The sequence below is a fragment of the Lagenorhynchus albirostris genome, chromosome 4 (assembly GCF_949774975.1).
Source record: "Lagenorhynchus albirostris chromosome 4, mLagAlb1.1, whole genome shotgun sequence".
In the NCBI taxonomy this organism is placed as follows: Eukaryota; Metazoa; Chordata; class Mammalia; order Artiodactyla; family Delphinidae; genus Lagenorhynchus; species Lagenorhynchus albirostris.
In genome coordinates this window covers 131,844,557-131,860,998 of record NC_083098.1, presented here as the reverse complement: position 1 = coordinate 131,860,998, position 16,442 = coordinate 131,844,557, and the positions used below count along the sequence as shown (strand labels likewise).

The window sequence follows — 16,442 nt, the reverse complement described above, 5'->3', positions numbered from 1 at the left end:
CAAATCAAAAGCATGCACTATTTCACATAAACTTCAGTCAGAATGAAATGTTAAACAATATTTGATTTGCTATATTTTATTAATCAAGTTTACTAATACTGTTGATGTTAAATATTGAGCAACGGTGTAAATTTGAGAAAGAAATGACAGTACTTAAACGTATCAATGTCCAAAGTAGAATATTGTTATCCTGCTTTTTTGCAGAAAGAAAAACATGGTTTACAGTAAGTTAAGATTTGCTCTCTAAAGCAAAATTTGATAAATTCTAAGGAAATGAGAAGACATGGTAATAGAGTAGCATACATTGTTATATATACTCTAAAATGTTCTACTTTACCAAAATGTCTATAAAATAAGCATTAGTGATCTCACTGTACTTTAGACAGTACAGATTTCTGGATATTGAGTTACAGGCTCTTAGCCAGTCAATTCACGCAGCCACGGTCATTCTACCCAGGAAAATCAGTCCTGGCCAATTAGCTAGCTTCACTGATTTCAGAAGAAGCTCCATGGCTTGGCTTGAGACATGAAAAATGACTCCTTTCCTTCAGCACGCATCACTGACTGAGCTTCTGGCCTTTAAGCAGCATATTTGCAGCATGTTCAACAGTAATTCCTTACTTTATCAAAGATTTACTGAGCATCTGCATTGATCCAGCCCTATTGAAGGTGATGGGAAATACAGCAATAATAAACAGATGAAAACGTTTCCCCGGTGGAACATATATTTTAGAGGGAAGACATACCATAAACAAAATAAAGAAGTAACATATGTGTTATGTTGGGTGATGATAAGGACTAAGAAGAAACGAAAAGAAGAAAAGAGAAGAAGGAAGGTTGAGGGAATGAGAACTTCGCAAGGTGACTTTGAGAAAAGATGTGAGAGAAGCACAAAGCCAGCAGTCCAGGCTGAGAGCCCAGGCAGCCCAAGGCGGTGAGGCAGGAGCTCCCGAGGCTGGGCCACAGCCCACAGCAAAGCGGCTGAGCAAGCTTAGGGAGGGACAGCCAAGAAGAAGAGAAGTCAGGAAATGACTGACTGATGAGAGCAGGCCACAAAGGGCCTTGGGGCTCACTGTAGGGATCTGGCTTTTACTAAGAGTGAAATGGAAAGCTGTGGGTTTTGAGCAAAGGAGTGAAATGATCTGACCTACATTTTAAAGGATCATTCCACCTGCTAGACTAAATCACAGAGATGAAGGACAGAAGCAGGGAAATCAACTCATCCATTCATTAGTTATTCATTCATTTATTCATTCATTCATCCAACAAAAATTTACTTTGTGCCTACTATGTTCCAACTAATGTTCTAGACTCTTGAGGTACACCAGTGAACATAGCAGATAAATACACCTGCCCTTGTGGAACTTCATTCTAGCAGGAGGAAGACAGATAAAATATAATCAAAATTACAGATCAGCAAATTATATCACACATGCGCTTATACCTGTATAGTGTATATATATTATTCAAAGTCATGAGATTGGTTGGGCTCGTCACCCAGTGGAATAGAGTAGATTAGAAAGAGAAGAATTGCAAGAATTGATTCCAGGGGCATCCCAGTGTTTAGCATTTCAGGAGATGAGAAGAAGCTGGGGAAGGAGGCTGATCAATTCTACGGGGGAGGAATATGAAACACTGTAATAGAGAAATGGAGATCAGGCAGGATGAGGGGGTGGGGAGCTACAGTAATAAGTCAGTAAAGGAAGGTTAGTTCTCACTTAGAATGTGAGATATGAGCAAATACTTGCAAGCGTGGGAGGAAATTATCCAAGTAGGTGCTCTGGAGGAAAGAGCATTCTATGCAGAGTGAGGATCCAGGAGCAAGAGCTTTGAGGCAGGTGTATTCCTAGCAAGTTTTGGGACTAGCAAGACGCTAGTATGAGTAAGGAAGATGAGCAAGGAAAGACAAGAGTGGGAAAGAATGATGGAAATCAGTAAGAAGATGTCTGTCTTCAATAATCTAAGGGAAGGATGATTGCATCTTAGACAAAGGGAGTAACAGTATAAGTGATGAGAAAAGATCAGTTTCTGATATATATATATATATATATATTTTTTTTTTTTTTTTTTTTTTTTTGCGGTACACGGGCCTCTCACTGTTGTGGCCTCTCCCGTTGCGGACACAGGCTCCGGACACGCAGGCTCAGCAGCCATGGCTCACGGGCCCAGCCGCTCCGTGGTATGTGGAATCTTCCCGGACCGGGGCACGAACCCGTGTCCCCTGCATCGGCAGGCGGACTTTCAACCACTGCGCCACCAGGGAAGCCCTATATATATATATTGTTGTTGTTGTTGTTGTTTGCCTGCGTTGGGTCTTTGTTGCTGTGCACGGGCCCTCTCTAGTTGCAGAGAGCGGGGGGCCACTCTTCGCTGCGGTGGGTGGGCCTCTCATTGCGGTGGCCTCTCCTGCTGTGGGACATGGGCTCCAGGCGCATGGGCTTCGGTAGCTGTGGCTCGCGGGCTCAGCAGTTGTGGCTCACGGGCTCTACAGCGCAGGCTCAGTAGTTGTGGCGCACGGGCTCAGTTGCTCCGCGGCACGTGGGATCCTCCCGGACCAGGGCTCGAATCCGTGCCCCTGCATTGGCAGACGGATTCCCAACCACTGCGCCACCAGGGAAGTCCTAGATATATTTTTAAGAGAGAGCCAAGATTAACTGACAGAGTGCACATAGGGTGTGAAAGTGAGAAGTCAAAGAACACCAAGTTTTTTGACCCGAGCAGTTAGAAGATTGGGGTTGCCATCAATTGAAAAGGAGATGGCTGAGGGTTCTTGAGTCAGTTTTTATTGGGGAAGATATCAAGAGCTTAGATTTGGAAATGTTAATTTAAAATATCTATTAAGAAACTAATCAAATGTAATGAGTAAGTGGTTGGTTATATGACTATGGAATTCAGGAGAGATATACAGGGTGGAGACAAAATTTTGGACTCATATGTTCATATGTTATTTAAAATCATGAGTTTGATTGAGATCTTCAAGGGAATAAGTGTAGATTAAAAAGGAAGAGGTTTTCAAGAACGGATTCTAGGGATATTCCAACAAATTTGAGGGCATGGAGAGAAGCTGGTGAAGGAGGCTGAAAAGGAGCTGGTCCAAGAAACAGAATAAAAATCCTGAGAGTTTGATTACTTAGAAGTATATATACAGTGGGCACTGAGACCTGCCCAATGGATGTAAACATGTGGCTATCATGGTGGCTTTGGTAAGAGCAATTTTACTAGAGTGGCAGAAGCCAAGCCTGATGGGGGTAGATTTAAGAGATAATGAGAAGAAAGAAGACAGGAAAGGCAACTCTTTCAAAAATTTTGCTGAAAAGGGAAGAAAGTAAATGAGCCAGTAACTGGAAGAATGGAAATATATTCTCACGGCACATCGCAAAATAAAATGAAGAACTGACATTATAGGTCCATTTATTGAAGCCTAACCTAAATAAAGATTAATAGGGACCTAAAGTAATCCTACTATTGGGTCATTAACTAAACTTCACTTTACCCTATATTTCTTCAGTCACCAGTATGAAGAAATATAAAAATATGAAAACAACTTTTTACACAGTAAAACTTGTATGCCTATGAGAGTATAGAAAGTATCAACCTTTCTTATAACATGTTGTGTTGGGATTAAACATACATACTCAAGTCAGACTGCTGGGTTCAAATTCCATTCCACCATAAACCAGCTCCATAAACTTGACTTCCATTAGCCTTGGTATCCTCATTTGTCAAATGGTGAGATGTCGTGGATTATGGTGAAGGCAAGACAATGCCCCGTGCTCACCAGTGTCTGACATAATGTAAACACTTTATATATGTTAGAATCTATACATGATAAAACATTTCAGAAAAATGTCAATAATCTGAAACAAATAATCCATAACAATGCCCTTGGCTCCCAGTTGCCAGTTGTCAAACAGGGTTTATAAATGTCTCTCAACATTTCCTCAATACCTTAAAACTTGGTTTTTATTCCCTAATTGTTTCCTAAATATGCATACATGTCTGGAAACTGCATCCCTAGAGACAATTCTTGACTGCCACATGTAAATTATCTTCCAGTTAGATTCTGTCATCTTCATGACTTTATTGTCCCATTTTGTCTCAGAATTTTAACACCAGGGAAAATCCAGTAATCTTTGTACAATGGTTGCATACATGTTAGTACATGGTACTATATATATATATATATATATATATTACATGCACATATTTTATAAATGATATTTGTCTAACAGAAGTTTTAAAATTTTTCACTTCTCTGCCTTCTTCATACTCTCTCCTCCTTATTCATTGTACTACTAAAATTGGTTGCTGTTGTCACAGACTACTTAAAGCCTGAAAGCATTAGAATATATTTACCATATTCCATATCTAGGAGGCTTTAAGCAACCTTTAATTCATTTTGGCCATGTCACTTGCCAGTTACTCTTCTTCAATTTCCACTCCCAAGCTCCTTATTCTGAATACTACCTAATTTCATGGATATTCATCAAGAGCTGAACCTTAGACATATTAATTCTTGGAAGAGAGGACATACCTCAGGGCCTGTGGAATCCTTTACAGTCACTAACTCAACAGTCCCTCACAGCTAATGAGGTTCTTTGGCAGTTTTTCATTGTAATGATGGCAAAGTGCAAGCTGCAGACAGTGCAATGGAAAATTGATTCCACAAAATATGAAGTATATAAATATCTTTTCAAAACTAATCCTAGAGTAGTTGCCTCAAAATCTAATGGAACAATAAAGGATTAAAATAATTTGGGTTTTAATAAAGGCAAAGAGAGAGATAAACAATAACTCTGTCAGAAAATAAACTATGTCTATGGAAATATATCAACAAAAGAGAGAGACCAAATCAAGCATCCTGAAGCCATATATGAACTATGCAACATGAGCTTAATTGTCCATCAATATTCCTGTCTGTGATACACATTTATACATGTCTTGAAAACTTATAGAGGCCTTTAAGTCACAGTTTAATAAATTTAATAAACACATACCAACAGGGAAAAAATAGAATCAGAAAATAATCATAGATTGTTTAAAAAAAAAACAATGGGGAAGTCAAAAGTCGAGGCAGTAAGAAAATGTTTTCTCCCTTTGAATATAATCCTCACACTCCACCCACACAATTTCATCATTATTCCTTAGGAGAGTAAGACTTATCATCTGAAAATCCAAAAATAGATTCTCCACCTATTCTCCACAAATAAAGTACAGCAACTGTTTGCAACCTGTACAGTACTGTAAATTAGGAGAGTCACTGCATATACGTGTGTGCTTCCTTTGTCTCCAGTGCCCCTCTCTCATATTCTCACCCTTCTTCCCTGCTCCAAAAACACCTCCACAGGTCCTCAACTTGGAATCCTTGCTGCTACCAGTAACTGACCCATAGGAATGTACAGCATCTGCTGATGGCCTTGATTGAGGCAGCAAAAGTCATGCTTCTCTTGGTTCAGACAATACATAATACTACTTTTCAAAGAGTTTTTAACACCAATAAGGGTGTGAAAACAAGATTAGCAAAAGCATACATCTATACTTTTATCTATGGAGTAAAAAAGCCCCTCTCTTAACAAAGACACAGATTACCCTGTCTTTATAGGACAGTAGCTATGAACACAAATAATGGATTATGCAAGTCTGGATGTGATTTTTCTTTCTATCAATCTGAACCTAAGCAAATCATTTAACTTTTCTGAGACTGTTTCCACATCTAAGAAGTGGGAGTGATATGACTAACGTTGTTGTGAGGCTCAAATGATAAAAATCCCTAAAGAAACACTTAGCACTCAGGTCAATGACTGAACATAGTGATATGCAATAAATTTTATAATAATTATTATTATTATCATTATTATTAAATATTCAGTTCTGTTGCTTATATTTTGCCTGTGAGTAATGACACACAAGATATACATACATTTAATATAAGGTGCACTAACTCTTCTTCTAAACCCTTTGGAAGAAAATCATTTCTAAACTTGATATTCAGTATTGATATTACAAACGCCTCCATCATTTCTCCTGGAACTCTTGATGGTTTCACTGTAAATATAAATTTATTTATTATCAATTGCTAAAACTCATTTCTAATCTAAACGCAATCATAATTTGTTCACTTAACATTCTAAACACACTTTTAATAGAATATTTCTAGTTGCTTTTTTTGTTGTTTTTTTTACTGAGTTGCAAAAATCTCAGTGCCTAGACCAATGGTTCTCCCACTGTGGAACATGGGGCCCTAGGCATACCAGAGACCCATTAAAGATGCCTGGGAAATTAAAAAAACTGTGGTCATAATTATACAAAACATTGTTTGCCTTTTCACTATGTTGACATTTACACTAGAGGTGCAAAAGCAAAGGGCAGGTAAAGCTGCTGGTGCCTTAGCACAAAGCAAAGCAGTAGTTCCAAAGTATTCAGCCCTAATTGTAGTCTTCACTTTCTAGGCACAGTAAAAATGAAATGCCAGTTTCACTTAAAAACTGAAGAACTCTCCTTGAAGAAACAGTAAAATGATTAATATTATTAAATCTAGACCATTAGATCCTGATGTCTTTTCAATATTTGGGTGACAAATAGTGAAACGTGCACAAAGAACCATTAATCTGTACCACTGTAAGTAGCCTCAAAGAAAAGCATGTGTGTGATGGATTGAGTTGAAGGCTGAACTAGGTGCTTTATTTACAGAATACAATTTTTACTTGAAAGAACAACTGACAGAGAAACTACACATTTTTTAGATTTGGTATGTGACAGACCTTTTTTGTTTGTTTGAAAATGGACAAAGGAAGCCTAATACATCAGGACAACAACTAACTAATTACTAATGATAAAATTTGAGCTTATAAGTGAAAATTCAAATTTGGAAAACTTCAAACCATCACCATGAGGTTGTGAGTCAATATATTTAACGACTCTTTTGATAAGATCCTTATCAGTTATAACCAGTATTTTCCAAATGATCAATGCCTGATATTTCTAAGTCACACATAGGTAAAATTTCCATTCAGAATGCAAGATAGATCAGTATTTTCATTCAACAAAGTATGAAAAGTTCAATGGTAGGGTTTCAGATTCCTAATTGCAAGTAAGTTTTAAGAAACAGACAGTTGTGGAATTCCGGTGTAGTATCAAAAGAAAATCATCAATTATCTGAAAAGGATATCAAAATATCTTTCCCTTATCCAGCTTTGTCTATCTGAGTGAGAACGGATTATCTTCATGTACGTTAACCAAAAGAAATATTGCAGTATATGGAATAAGAAGATTTGAGAATCCAGCTGTCTTCTCTTAGGCCAGATATTAAAGGGATTTATTAAAATGTAAAATAATGTCTCTCTTTTCATTATTTTTTAAGTTTGGCAAAATTAAGTTCTTTTAATAAAATAAAATAAAAATATGTTATATGGTTAATGTGATTTTAAAGAAATTAATAAACATTTTAAATTTTTCTCAGTTTTAATGTTCAAAATATAAATATTAATAGATAAGACACACCCAAGCAAAAGCTCTTGGGGTCTTGTGACCGACAAATTTGAGAACTGCAACCTAGAAGCATATACAGTATTTCTCTCCATTTAAACCCTAAGTTCCATGTGAGACCACCCACCTAAATTCCTCTTTCCTCTTTGAGTCTTCTGACAATTCTCAGTTCATTTGTAGAACAGACATAATTAGTATGTCTTTACGTCCTTAGTTCAAATAATGATCAAGATCAAATTTACTAACCTCCTTTATTCCCCCGGCTTCTCTCTGCTGATTATTCCTGAAGCACAAGAATGCACACACCAGTCTTAGCTCTTCTACCATTTCATTCAGCAAACATGTACTGAGCACCTACCATACACCAGGCTCTAGGAGATATTATTATCAAGGAGATATAATACTAGGAGATAATAAAGACCAATGAGGTGGGATAGGGAGGGTTGGAGGGAGGTTCAAGAGGGAGGGGATATGGGGATATATGTATACACATAGCTGACTCACTTTGTTGTACAGCAGGAACTAACACAACATTGTAAAGCAATTATATTCCAATAAAGGTGTAAAAAATAAAAATAAAAGAAATAAAGACCAATGAGACAAAGCCTTTGTCAAGAAGTCCAACCCAGTCCCTAAGTTGCATGTTCCCATAAAACACATATTAAAAGAGAAATGCTTATGGATGTGCTACATCTCCAATTTTTTTGTTGAACCTAAAGAAGTGGTACAAAGTGTATATGAGCTATTCTAACATAATCAAGACTCTTCTTAGAATACAAAGATATAAAATAAAAGGATAATAAACCTTGTGTCTGCAACACAAAAGCCATCCTTCAAAGACACTCTCATCCATGCCAAAGTTTTAGTTATGACAGGTAGGGGCAGTGAAGGTGTACAACTGGACAGAGCTCTGGAATGAGAAGTATCAGAGCCAAGTCCCCAGCACTGCCCCCTTCCCCCACACACACAAGTGTCAGAGCTTGAAAAAGAATGCAGATTAAATCATTTCTCTTTTACCCACTGACCCTCTGTTTGTCCACGGAATGTGATCAGCCATGACTCTAGCCAAAAACCTGAGTAAGCAACCCAGACTCCTATCAGTGTACATGAATAAATTGTTAAAAAATGCATTGGAGCAAAGTTTACACTTAGAAACAAACAATTGAAATATCACCTCTGACAACCAGAGGTAATTTACAGCTTCTTTTTGCAGAATCACGGTAAATTAACTGTTTGAGCAGAAGGAAAAAAACTTTATTGTATACACTTGAAAGATACAACCAATAATAATATGAAATTCTAGCTCCCAACTACTGCTTTCAATATTCTTTGGAGAAACACATTTGCTTTTAATTTTAGGAGTGGTTGGAGCTTGGGAACTCAAACTTGGTTTACAATTTCAGCACTTCAGTTCACAGAAGGTACCCTGACAAACAATTTTTTTCTCATAAAAAAATCATCATGATGAATTCTCTCCAGATTTTTAAATAGGCTACAGTAAATATAAATAACTTTTCATATCGGTGCTATTTGAGGTTAAAAAAAGTAACAGACATATAATCCCCTATTACTAACAAAATGGTTTATAATCATTAATTTTTAGTCCTCGTGCCTAATGCAGAAACAGCACTATTTAATAAATTTAAGCTAAGCTAATCTTTGCATATCTCATGGATAAATAATAAGACTAAATAAATCTTTTAATGAAAACAATGGACATTTATTCTCACTGCAGAGAAAATGTAATGCATTGAACCAAACAACCAATAACATAATTTGTTTTACAGTTTAACAAATTTAAAGTCTAGAATGACTTAACTGCCTGTCTTTAATAGCTGCTTAAATCTCTTCATCTAAGAAATAATTCCAGAGAAGGAAGGTAGAGCCAGGGAGTGGGTTTAAGGGAGGAATAACCCCAAATCAAAATAAAATTACATGTAAATCATAGCCTGAGTTAAACCAAATAGCTCAATAAGTAAGACGTATGTTAAGATCTTTAAAAAACTAATTAGGTAAAAGAGGACATATGGGTTAAAAGTTTCTTCAGGTCTATGTGTATAAGATAAAACTGAATTCCACTTAAAATTTTATCTCTAAGAATTATATCTCTATTAAGAATTATATCTCTAATTATATCTCTAATATCCTCTAGGCCATGAATATACTGTTCCATCCATAGAACAGACATAGCTAGCTAACATGAGAAAAAAATCACAGGGGATTCAGAAAGATAATAATAATAAATGAACATTTTTAAATGAAGAAAACCCCTCACCTCTTTTTCCTCACAAGGAAAAAAAGCAAGAAAACAAACACACGAGCCTCAGTTTCACTAGCATGTTGTGTCTGGGTTACTGCCGAGTATCACAACCACATTTGATATTTAGTGTTTTTGGCTGAGTGACACCAGGATCTCTTTGAAGGGAGTGAGGAGAGAGAACTCAGGAAATGGCAAACGAGCTTTCCAGAGTACAGCTATATCATTTCTAGTTGATTATCAGAACAACATTGGAAGTAGTTCAATCAGAAAGCAAATCAATGAAACACTGAGGTAGTAACAGCCAAAAATATACCCCGGGAAAGGCCAAGCTTGAAATCTTTTGGCTTACGCTTTGAAACACTAGTTTCTTGCTCATCAGCAGACAGAACAACTTGTACCTCTACCATGGCATTGAACAACACAGTTTTGTCTCAAGAAACAGCTTCTAATCTCTGATCATTCACAGCACATTACATGCTTTAGTTCAAGAGGGAAGAGAGAGGATTACTCTAAGTCAGAAGATAGTGCCTAAAATGTGAAGGCAGATGAAATCAGGAATCTCCCCAAACTTGGCCCAGCACATTGAAATTAGTCACTGTCTATAAAGAAACTGCCAAGACTGCTGAGGATGTGAAAGTTAATACCGTCCTGATGTAAACTGTCAGTCCACAGCCACTCCCCCTTGAAAGCCATGCTATAATGCTGATTTCTACCAAAGCTCTTCATTTTGGAATACGGATTCCTTAAGTCTGAAATTGCTCATTCTCTGGTAGACTTCCTTACTGTGAGGTGTTTAGTTTAGTGCGGTGATGTAACTTAGATAAATGAATATTTTTTTTTGTACTTCTGAAATGGCTAAAGAGCTCTCATTAGCCTTACACATATCATGGTGTGAGATGAAATATAAGGTAAAAACTGTCCATTGTTTGGTTTTGATCAGGATTGAGGCTAAATTGCATGTAATTCTTGTTAGTCTGTGTGACAGAACATTTTTATATGCTCCTGTCAGTAAAATGAACAATCAACAGTAAAGGTAAATTACTATAGAAAGTAAATATAAAGAGAACAATCTTCCTAAAAAACACATCAACAAATAATCATAAGGGATGAAAAAATCATTACCTCTGCTCTCTGTGTTCTGGGAAAAGCAGTTGATTTTTCTATGGCATAAACATCCACCAGGTAAAGACAGGCTCCTTGTTCGCGGTCCAGAATGGCTGCAGTCTGAATTATGCCAGTTTGTCGTCCAATAGTAAAGAGACGTCCCACAGTTTTTTCTTCACAACGGACTGAAACAATATAATACTCCACGGGGGCTTCAGATCCTCTAGGGCTAGCTGCTTCTATTGATATCACATTGGTGCCAATGGGTTCTCCTTCCTTCAAAATAGTGATATATTTGGGTTGTGTAAAAACAGGTCCATCAAGGCCCTGAAGAATGACGGTCAATTCAGTGGTTGATTTCCTCCTTTCAGGGCCAAGGTCTGTTGCTGAGACTATGAGATTATAGATCAGCTGAGAAGGCACCAGCGCTGAAGCCACTCTCAAGTCTCCACTATAACGATCCACAATGAAGGTGTCTGTGTCCCCATTGATGATCTCATACTCCACCTCTCCATTCGCCCCTTCATCTGGGTCGGCAGCCATAATTGTTGTCAGAACAGAACCAATCACAGCTGAAGGGTCGGCAGCCAGGGCGTTTTGTGATATAAACATTGGAACATTGTCATTGAGGTCTGTAACCAAAATGGTCACGTTTTTCAAAGCATACCGTCTAGTTTCAATAGGCACAGCTTGATCATTGGCTTTTACTGTTAACTCAAAGAGATTAGCAAATTCCCGATCTATTTCAGCATTTGTATAGATAGTACCTTTGACTTCATCTATGCCAAAGTGGTTGCCCCTTGGCATCTGTTGGATGATCGTATAGCAGAGTTGCCCATTAATGTCTGCATCAGGGTCATGTGCAGTCACTGAAATGACAGACGTTCCAATGGGAATGTTCTCAACAATAGACTTGAAAATATCCCCAGGAGGGAAGCTAGGAGGATTGTCATTAAAGTCTCTCACATGTATAACCACTGACATTGTAGATGAACGAGGAGGCCTTCCTTGGTCTTTTGCTGTTATATTTAATTTGTACAAAGACTGTGTTTCAAAGTCCAATTTTTTGGCAAGAAAAATACTCCCAGTGTTTGGGCTAATGCTGAAAGTTCCATGATTGTTAGTCCCAGTAATACTGTAATGTAAGTCAGCATTGTCACCTGAATCTGAATCAGTTGCAGTAACAGAGGACACGAGTTCACCAATTCTCATGTTTTCCAAAACATCAACAAATAGTGTTGATTTAGGGAAAGAAGGGGTATTGTCATTTTCATCTAAAATATCAATATTTAAGGTACAAGTCGAATTGAGGGAAACTGCCCCTGAATCCACTGCTTGAATTACAAGGGAATAGGCAGCTGTTGCTTCATAGTCTAATTTGCCAATAAGTGTCACCTGACCAGAGGTACTGTCTATAGCAAACTGTCTTTCTTCATTTCCTTTTATTACAGAATAATGAATAAGTCCATTATTACCTTCATCAACATCTGAGGCAGATACTCTTAAGACTTGTGTCAGGTTGGCTGCTGACTCTGATATTGTCGCTTGGTAAAAGTCTTTTAAAAACTTGGGAGCATTATCGTTTATGTCCTTCATGTAAACATGTACTGTGGCCTGATCCTTGAGAGGCTGAGGGAGCCCCTGATCTGTTGCAGTGACTGTAAAGCTAAACACTGCAGTCCCTCTCCGCCTCATAAGAGACTCCCTGTCAAACTGATGAGTATTTGTAATTTCCCCACTAATTGCATGCAGCTCAAAATCTGGCTGCACCATTTCAAAAGAATACCTTACTTCTCCATTTGGCCCGAAGTCTTTATCTATAGCACTTACTTTGCCCACAAACGACCCAGCTCTCTGTTCTTCCTCAAAGTAAAATGTGTAATTGGTACTGTTAAAAAGAGGTCTGTTATCATTTACATCTTCTAAAATTACAGTAACATTCACAGTAGCACTAAGGGGTTCCACTGCTCTGTCAGAAGCAACAACCAGTAAAACATATCTGTCTTGAAGTTCACGGTCCAGTTCACTTTTTATATACAATTGACCATCTGGGAATATGCCAAAAGCATCCCCTGTATTGCCTTCAGCAATGCTGTATGCAATTTCACCATTTGCTCCTGAATCCTTATCAAAAGCTTGCACTTTAAAGAATCGAGAATTCACAGGTTCTGACTCAGAAAGGGTGACCTCGTAAGAAAGTTGGTCAAACACTGGTGGGTTGTCATTTACATCATGGACATAAACTGTTAAGATGAAACTAGAGGAGAGTTGAGGAACACCCACATCAGATGCCAAGATCTCTATCTGGTAGGAACCAGCGTGAACATCCAGGGGTCCTAGCAGACTAATATTACCATTCCTTTCATTGATAGTAAAGAGGTTCTTGGGGTTTTGCTTCAGGCTATAGAGTACCATGCCATTGACACCTTCATCAGGGTCCACAGCTTTGGCTTGGAAAATGCTGTGACCTGCCTGCCAATTCTCTACCACATTCACACTCTCTACTGCCTGAAGGAAATGGGGAGAGTTGTCATTTAAATCCTTAACTGTTATGTTAACCACAGTGTCTCCAGTCACTGTGCCCCCACTGGCTACTACTTTCAGCTGATAAAAGGATTGCTCTTCTCTGTCAATCACACTTGCTGTGGTAAGCTGCCCAGTGACCTGGTTGATAGCAAACATACCTTTCTGATCCCCAGTAGTAATGAGATAACTGATGTTGGAATTGAGATCCATGGTGGATGCAGACACACTACCCACATGATATCCCAGAGCCACATTCTCAAAGACCACGAAGCTGTAGGCAGCCTGGCTGAATACAGGTGGGTTGTCTTGAGTGTCCAATACAGTGATGGTTACTATTGCCTGGTTTGGAGACTGTAAATTGCCACCATCGGTAGCCACTATTTGCAACTGGTAAGCAGTTTTTTCTTCTCTGTCTAGGGCCATTCTTGTAGAAATAACCCCACTCTGAGCATTGACCTGAAACCGAGACCTGTCCCCAGCTGATATACTATATTTGACAGTTCCATTGAGACCCAAGTCTGGGTCAGTGGCAGACACTGTGGTGATGTAGCTACCTCCAGGCTCATTCTCCTGAATATGAGCAAAGTACTGGACTGGGTAGAACACAGGGCTGTTGTCATTAATATCCAGGAGGCTCACATTGATTCGAGCCATTGATGACTGGGGAGGGGAGCCCAGATCTGTGGCCAGAACCAACAGGGAGTAGAAAGCTTGCTCTTCTCTGTCCAAGGAGGAGATAGTACTCAACCTCCCCGACACAGGATGCAGGCGGAAGGACCTCTGGTCAGTCTCAGACTCTTGGAGGGAGAAACGCACTGTCCCATTGTCACCCAGGTCCCCATCAGTTGCCCCAAGCACCAGTAGTTCAGTCCCTGTTGGGGCATTCTCAACCACAGACACCTCATATCCTTCCAGCTGGGTAAATACTGGCTTTTCATCATTCACATCCAGGAGGGTGACTACAAGCTGGGCATAGGAAACCTTGGGGTGAACCCCCTGGTCCCGAGCACTGATATTCAGTACAATCTGGGAAGCGAGTTCACGGTCCAAGCCCCCAGCGAACCCAGTGGTCACCAGGCCGCTGTGTTCACTGATGTGGAACCAACCTAGTCCATTCCCAGAGACAATGCTGTAACGCAGATTAGCATTGAGACCAGAGTCGCCGTCAGTGGCAGACACTCCACTCACATAGCTTCCTGGGGGCGCCTCCTCGCTCAGGTTCACTCTGTACACTTGTTGGGCAAAGACGGGAGGGTGGTCATTGATGTCATTGACGAAAATCACCAAGCTCGCCACAGAAGAGCGCGCCTGAACCGCTGCGCCAGGGGGCGCCCCGTAGTTATCAGAGACAGAAACTGTTAGGTTGTAAGAAGGGATGCGCTCCCGGTCCAGGGCGCTGGCTACTTTGATGAGGCTCAGGTTCGGCACTTTGCTGCTCTGCACCTCAAAGTGGCGCTGCTCGTTGCCCCCAAGAATCTGCACAGAGATGTTCCCGTTGGCCGCGGGGGAGTCTGCGTCCGTCACGGTGAGCAGAGCCACCACAGTGCCCACCTGAGCATTCTCATCTACCGAGGCGTAGCGTGAGGTGGCAGGGAAGTAGCGGAATTTCACCACAGGGTCGTTGTCGTTGACGTCCAGCAGCTGAATCAGCGCCTCGGCGCGCCCAGTGAGGGAAGGCACGCCTCGGTCCATAGCCTGCACGGTAAGCGAGTACTGGCGCCGGGCCTCGAAGTCCAGGGGCTCCCGCACCGTGATAAGCCCAGTTTCGGGGTCCATTTGGAAGGGGGTCCCCTCGTCCTGCAGCCGGTAGCGGATATCCGCGTTGGTGCCCTCGTCCGCGTCCGCTGCCGCCACCTGGAGGACGCTGGAGCCCACCGCCGCGTCCTCAGGCACCCCCGCCTGGAAGTGGGAACTACCAAAAACTGGGGGGTTGTCGTTAATGTCCTGCACAGTTACGTTTACCTGAAGGTAGCCCCGCCGCTTCGGCTCTCCCTTGTCCTCCACTTCCACCAGTAGTTGGTACTGCGGCGTGACCTCGCGGTCCAGCCCGCCCTTGGACACCAGATGCAGGAACGCGCCCTCGCCACTCGGGTTCAGGGTGATGTCCAGGCGGAAGCGATCCGCCTCGTTGCCCTGGACGATGCGATAGGACCGGTGGTCCACACCATTGGAGCCGATGTCTGAGTCGGTGGCCGTATCTAAGATGACTTGCCGCCCGCTGCTACTGTCCTCCTTGAAAGTGACCACAATCGAGGGTTCAGGGAAGACCGGGGCGTTGTCATTGAGGTCCCGCACCAACACTCGCACTTCGGTGGGGTAGGTGGGTGAGCTGGAAAGAACCACCAGGTTGATCACGTCGCTAGGTAGGCTCTCGCGGTCGATGGTGGCAGTGGTGTACAGGGCCCCGGTGCTACTGTTTATGGCAAACAGGGCGTGGCTTTCGCTGAGTCGGTAGGTGAAGCCTGGGCGCGTCTGGATGGTACCCACCAGCGTGCCGGGAGGGTGCTCCTCCAGCACCTCAAACACCTGGCGCTGCTCGGCCCCGCTGACCCGGGCCGGCCGCGGTAGCAGTGACAGCAGCCAAAAGACGCGAAGGAGCTGAAATAATGATAAAGTGGGCAGCGGGAGCCACGGGCGGCCAGGAGCCCTGTCTGCTGCCAAGTCCATGGTCCTGGCTCCCTGGAACGGTGTGATAAAGAGAAGGAAGAGGTGAGGCAAAAAAGAGTGATAATGACAGGGATCAAGTAGGCACCAGCAAACATGCAGCCGATGTATCTGTCTGGGAGCTCTGCTATTTCAAAGAACCTCCAGTCCAGCAGAAGCAAGTCGCATCAGCAAAAGGCTCCAGGTAGCCATCTGGACGCTTAGCGCGGGAGAGATGCCTTGAGGAAAAGCGGCAGGGCATTCCTCGGGGCACTCCTGTTTGTTGACGAGTCCCCAGAAAAGTTTCTCAAACCTCCTATATTTTCCCCCTTCACTTTGTTCTCGAATCCAGAAAGTCTGAGCGTTTTCGGCTGGGTGGATGTGAGTTGGGAGAGGTTGCCTGTACTTAAGGTATATGAGGAAT

General features: G+C 41.2%; 1 protein-coding gene across 3 annotated transcripts in view; it reads right to left on the bottom strand.

The window, feature by feature from the left end:
* FAT4 (FAT atypical cadherin 4) overlaps nt 1-16,145 on the bottom strand; it is a 171,497-nt gene extending 155,352 nt beyond the window's left edge. For all 3 annotated transcript variants that reach the window (XM_060148686.1, XM_060148685.1, XM_060148687.1), the window contains exon 1: nt 10,868-16,145. In XM_060148686.1, coding sequence (XP_060004669.1) covers nt 10,868-16,042 — 5,175 coding nt within the window. In that variant the 5' untranslated portion in view covers nt 16,043-16,145. The remainder of the gene's footprint in view (nt 1-10,867) is intronic.
* Nucleotides 16,146-16,442: the final 297 nt, after the last annotated feature.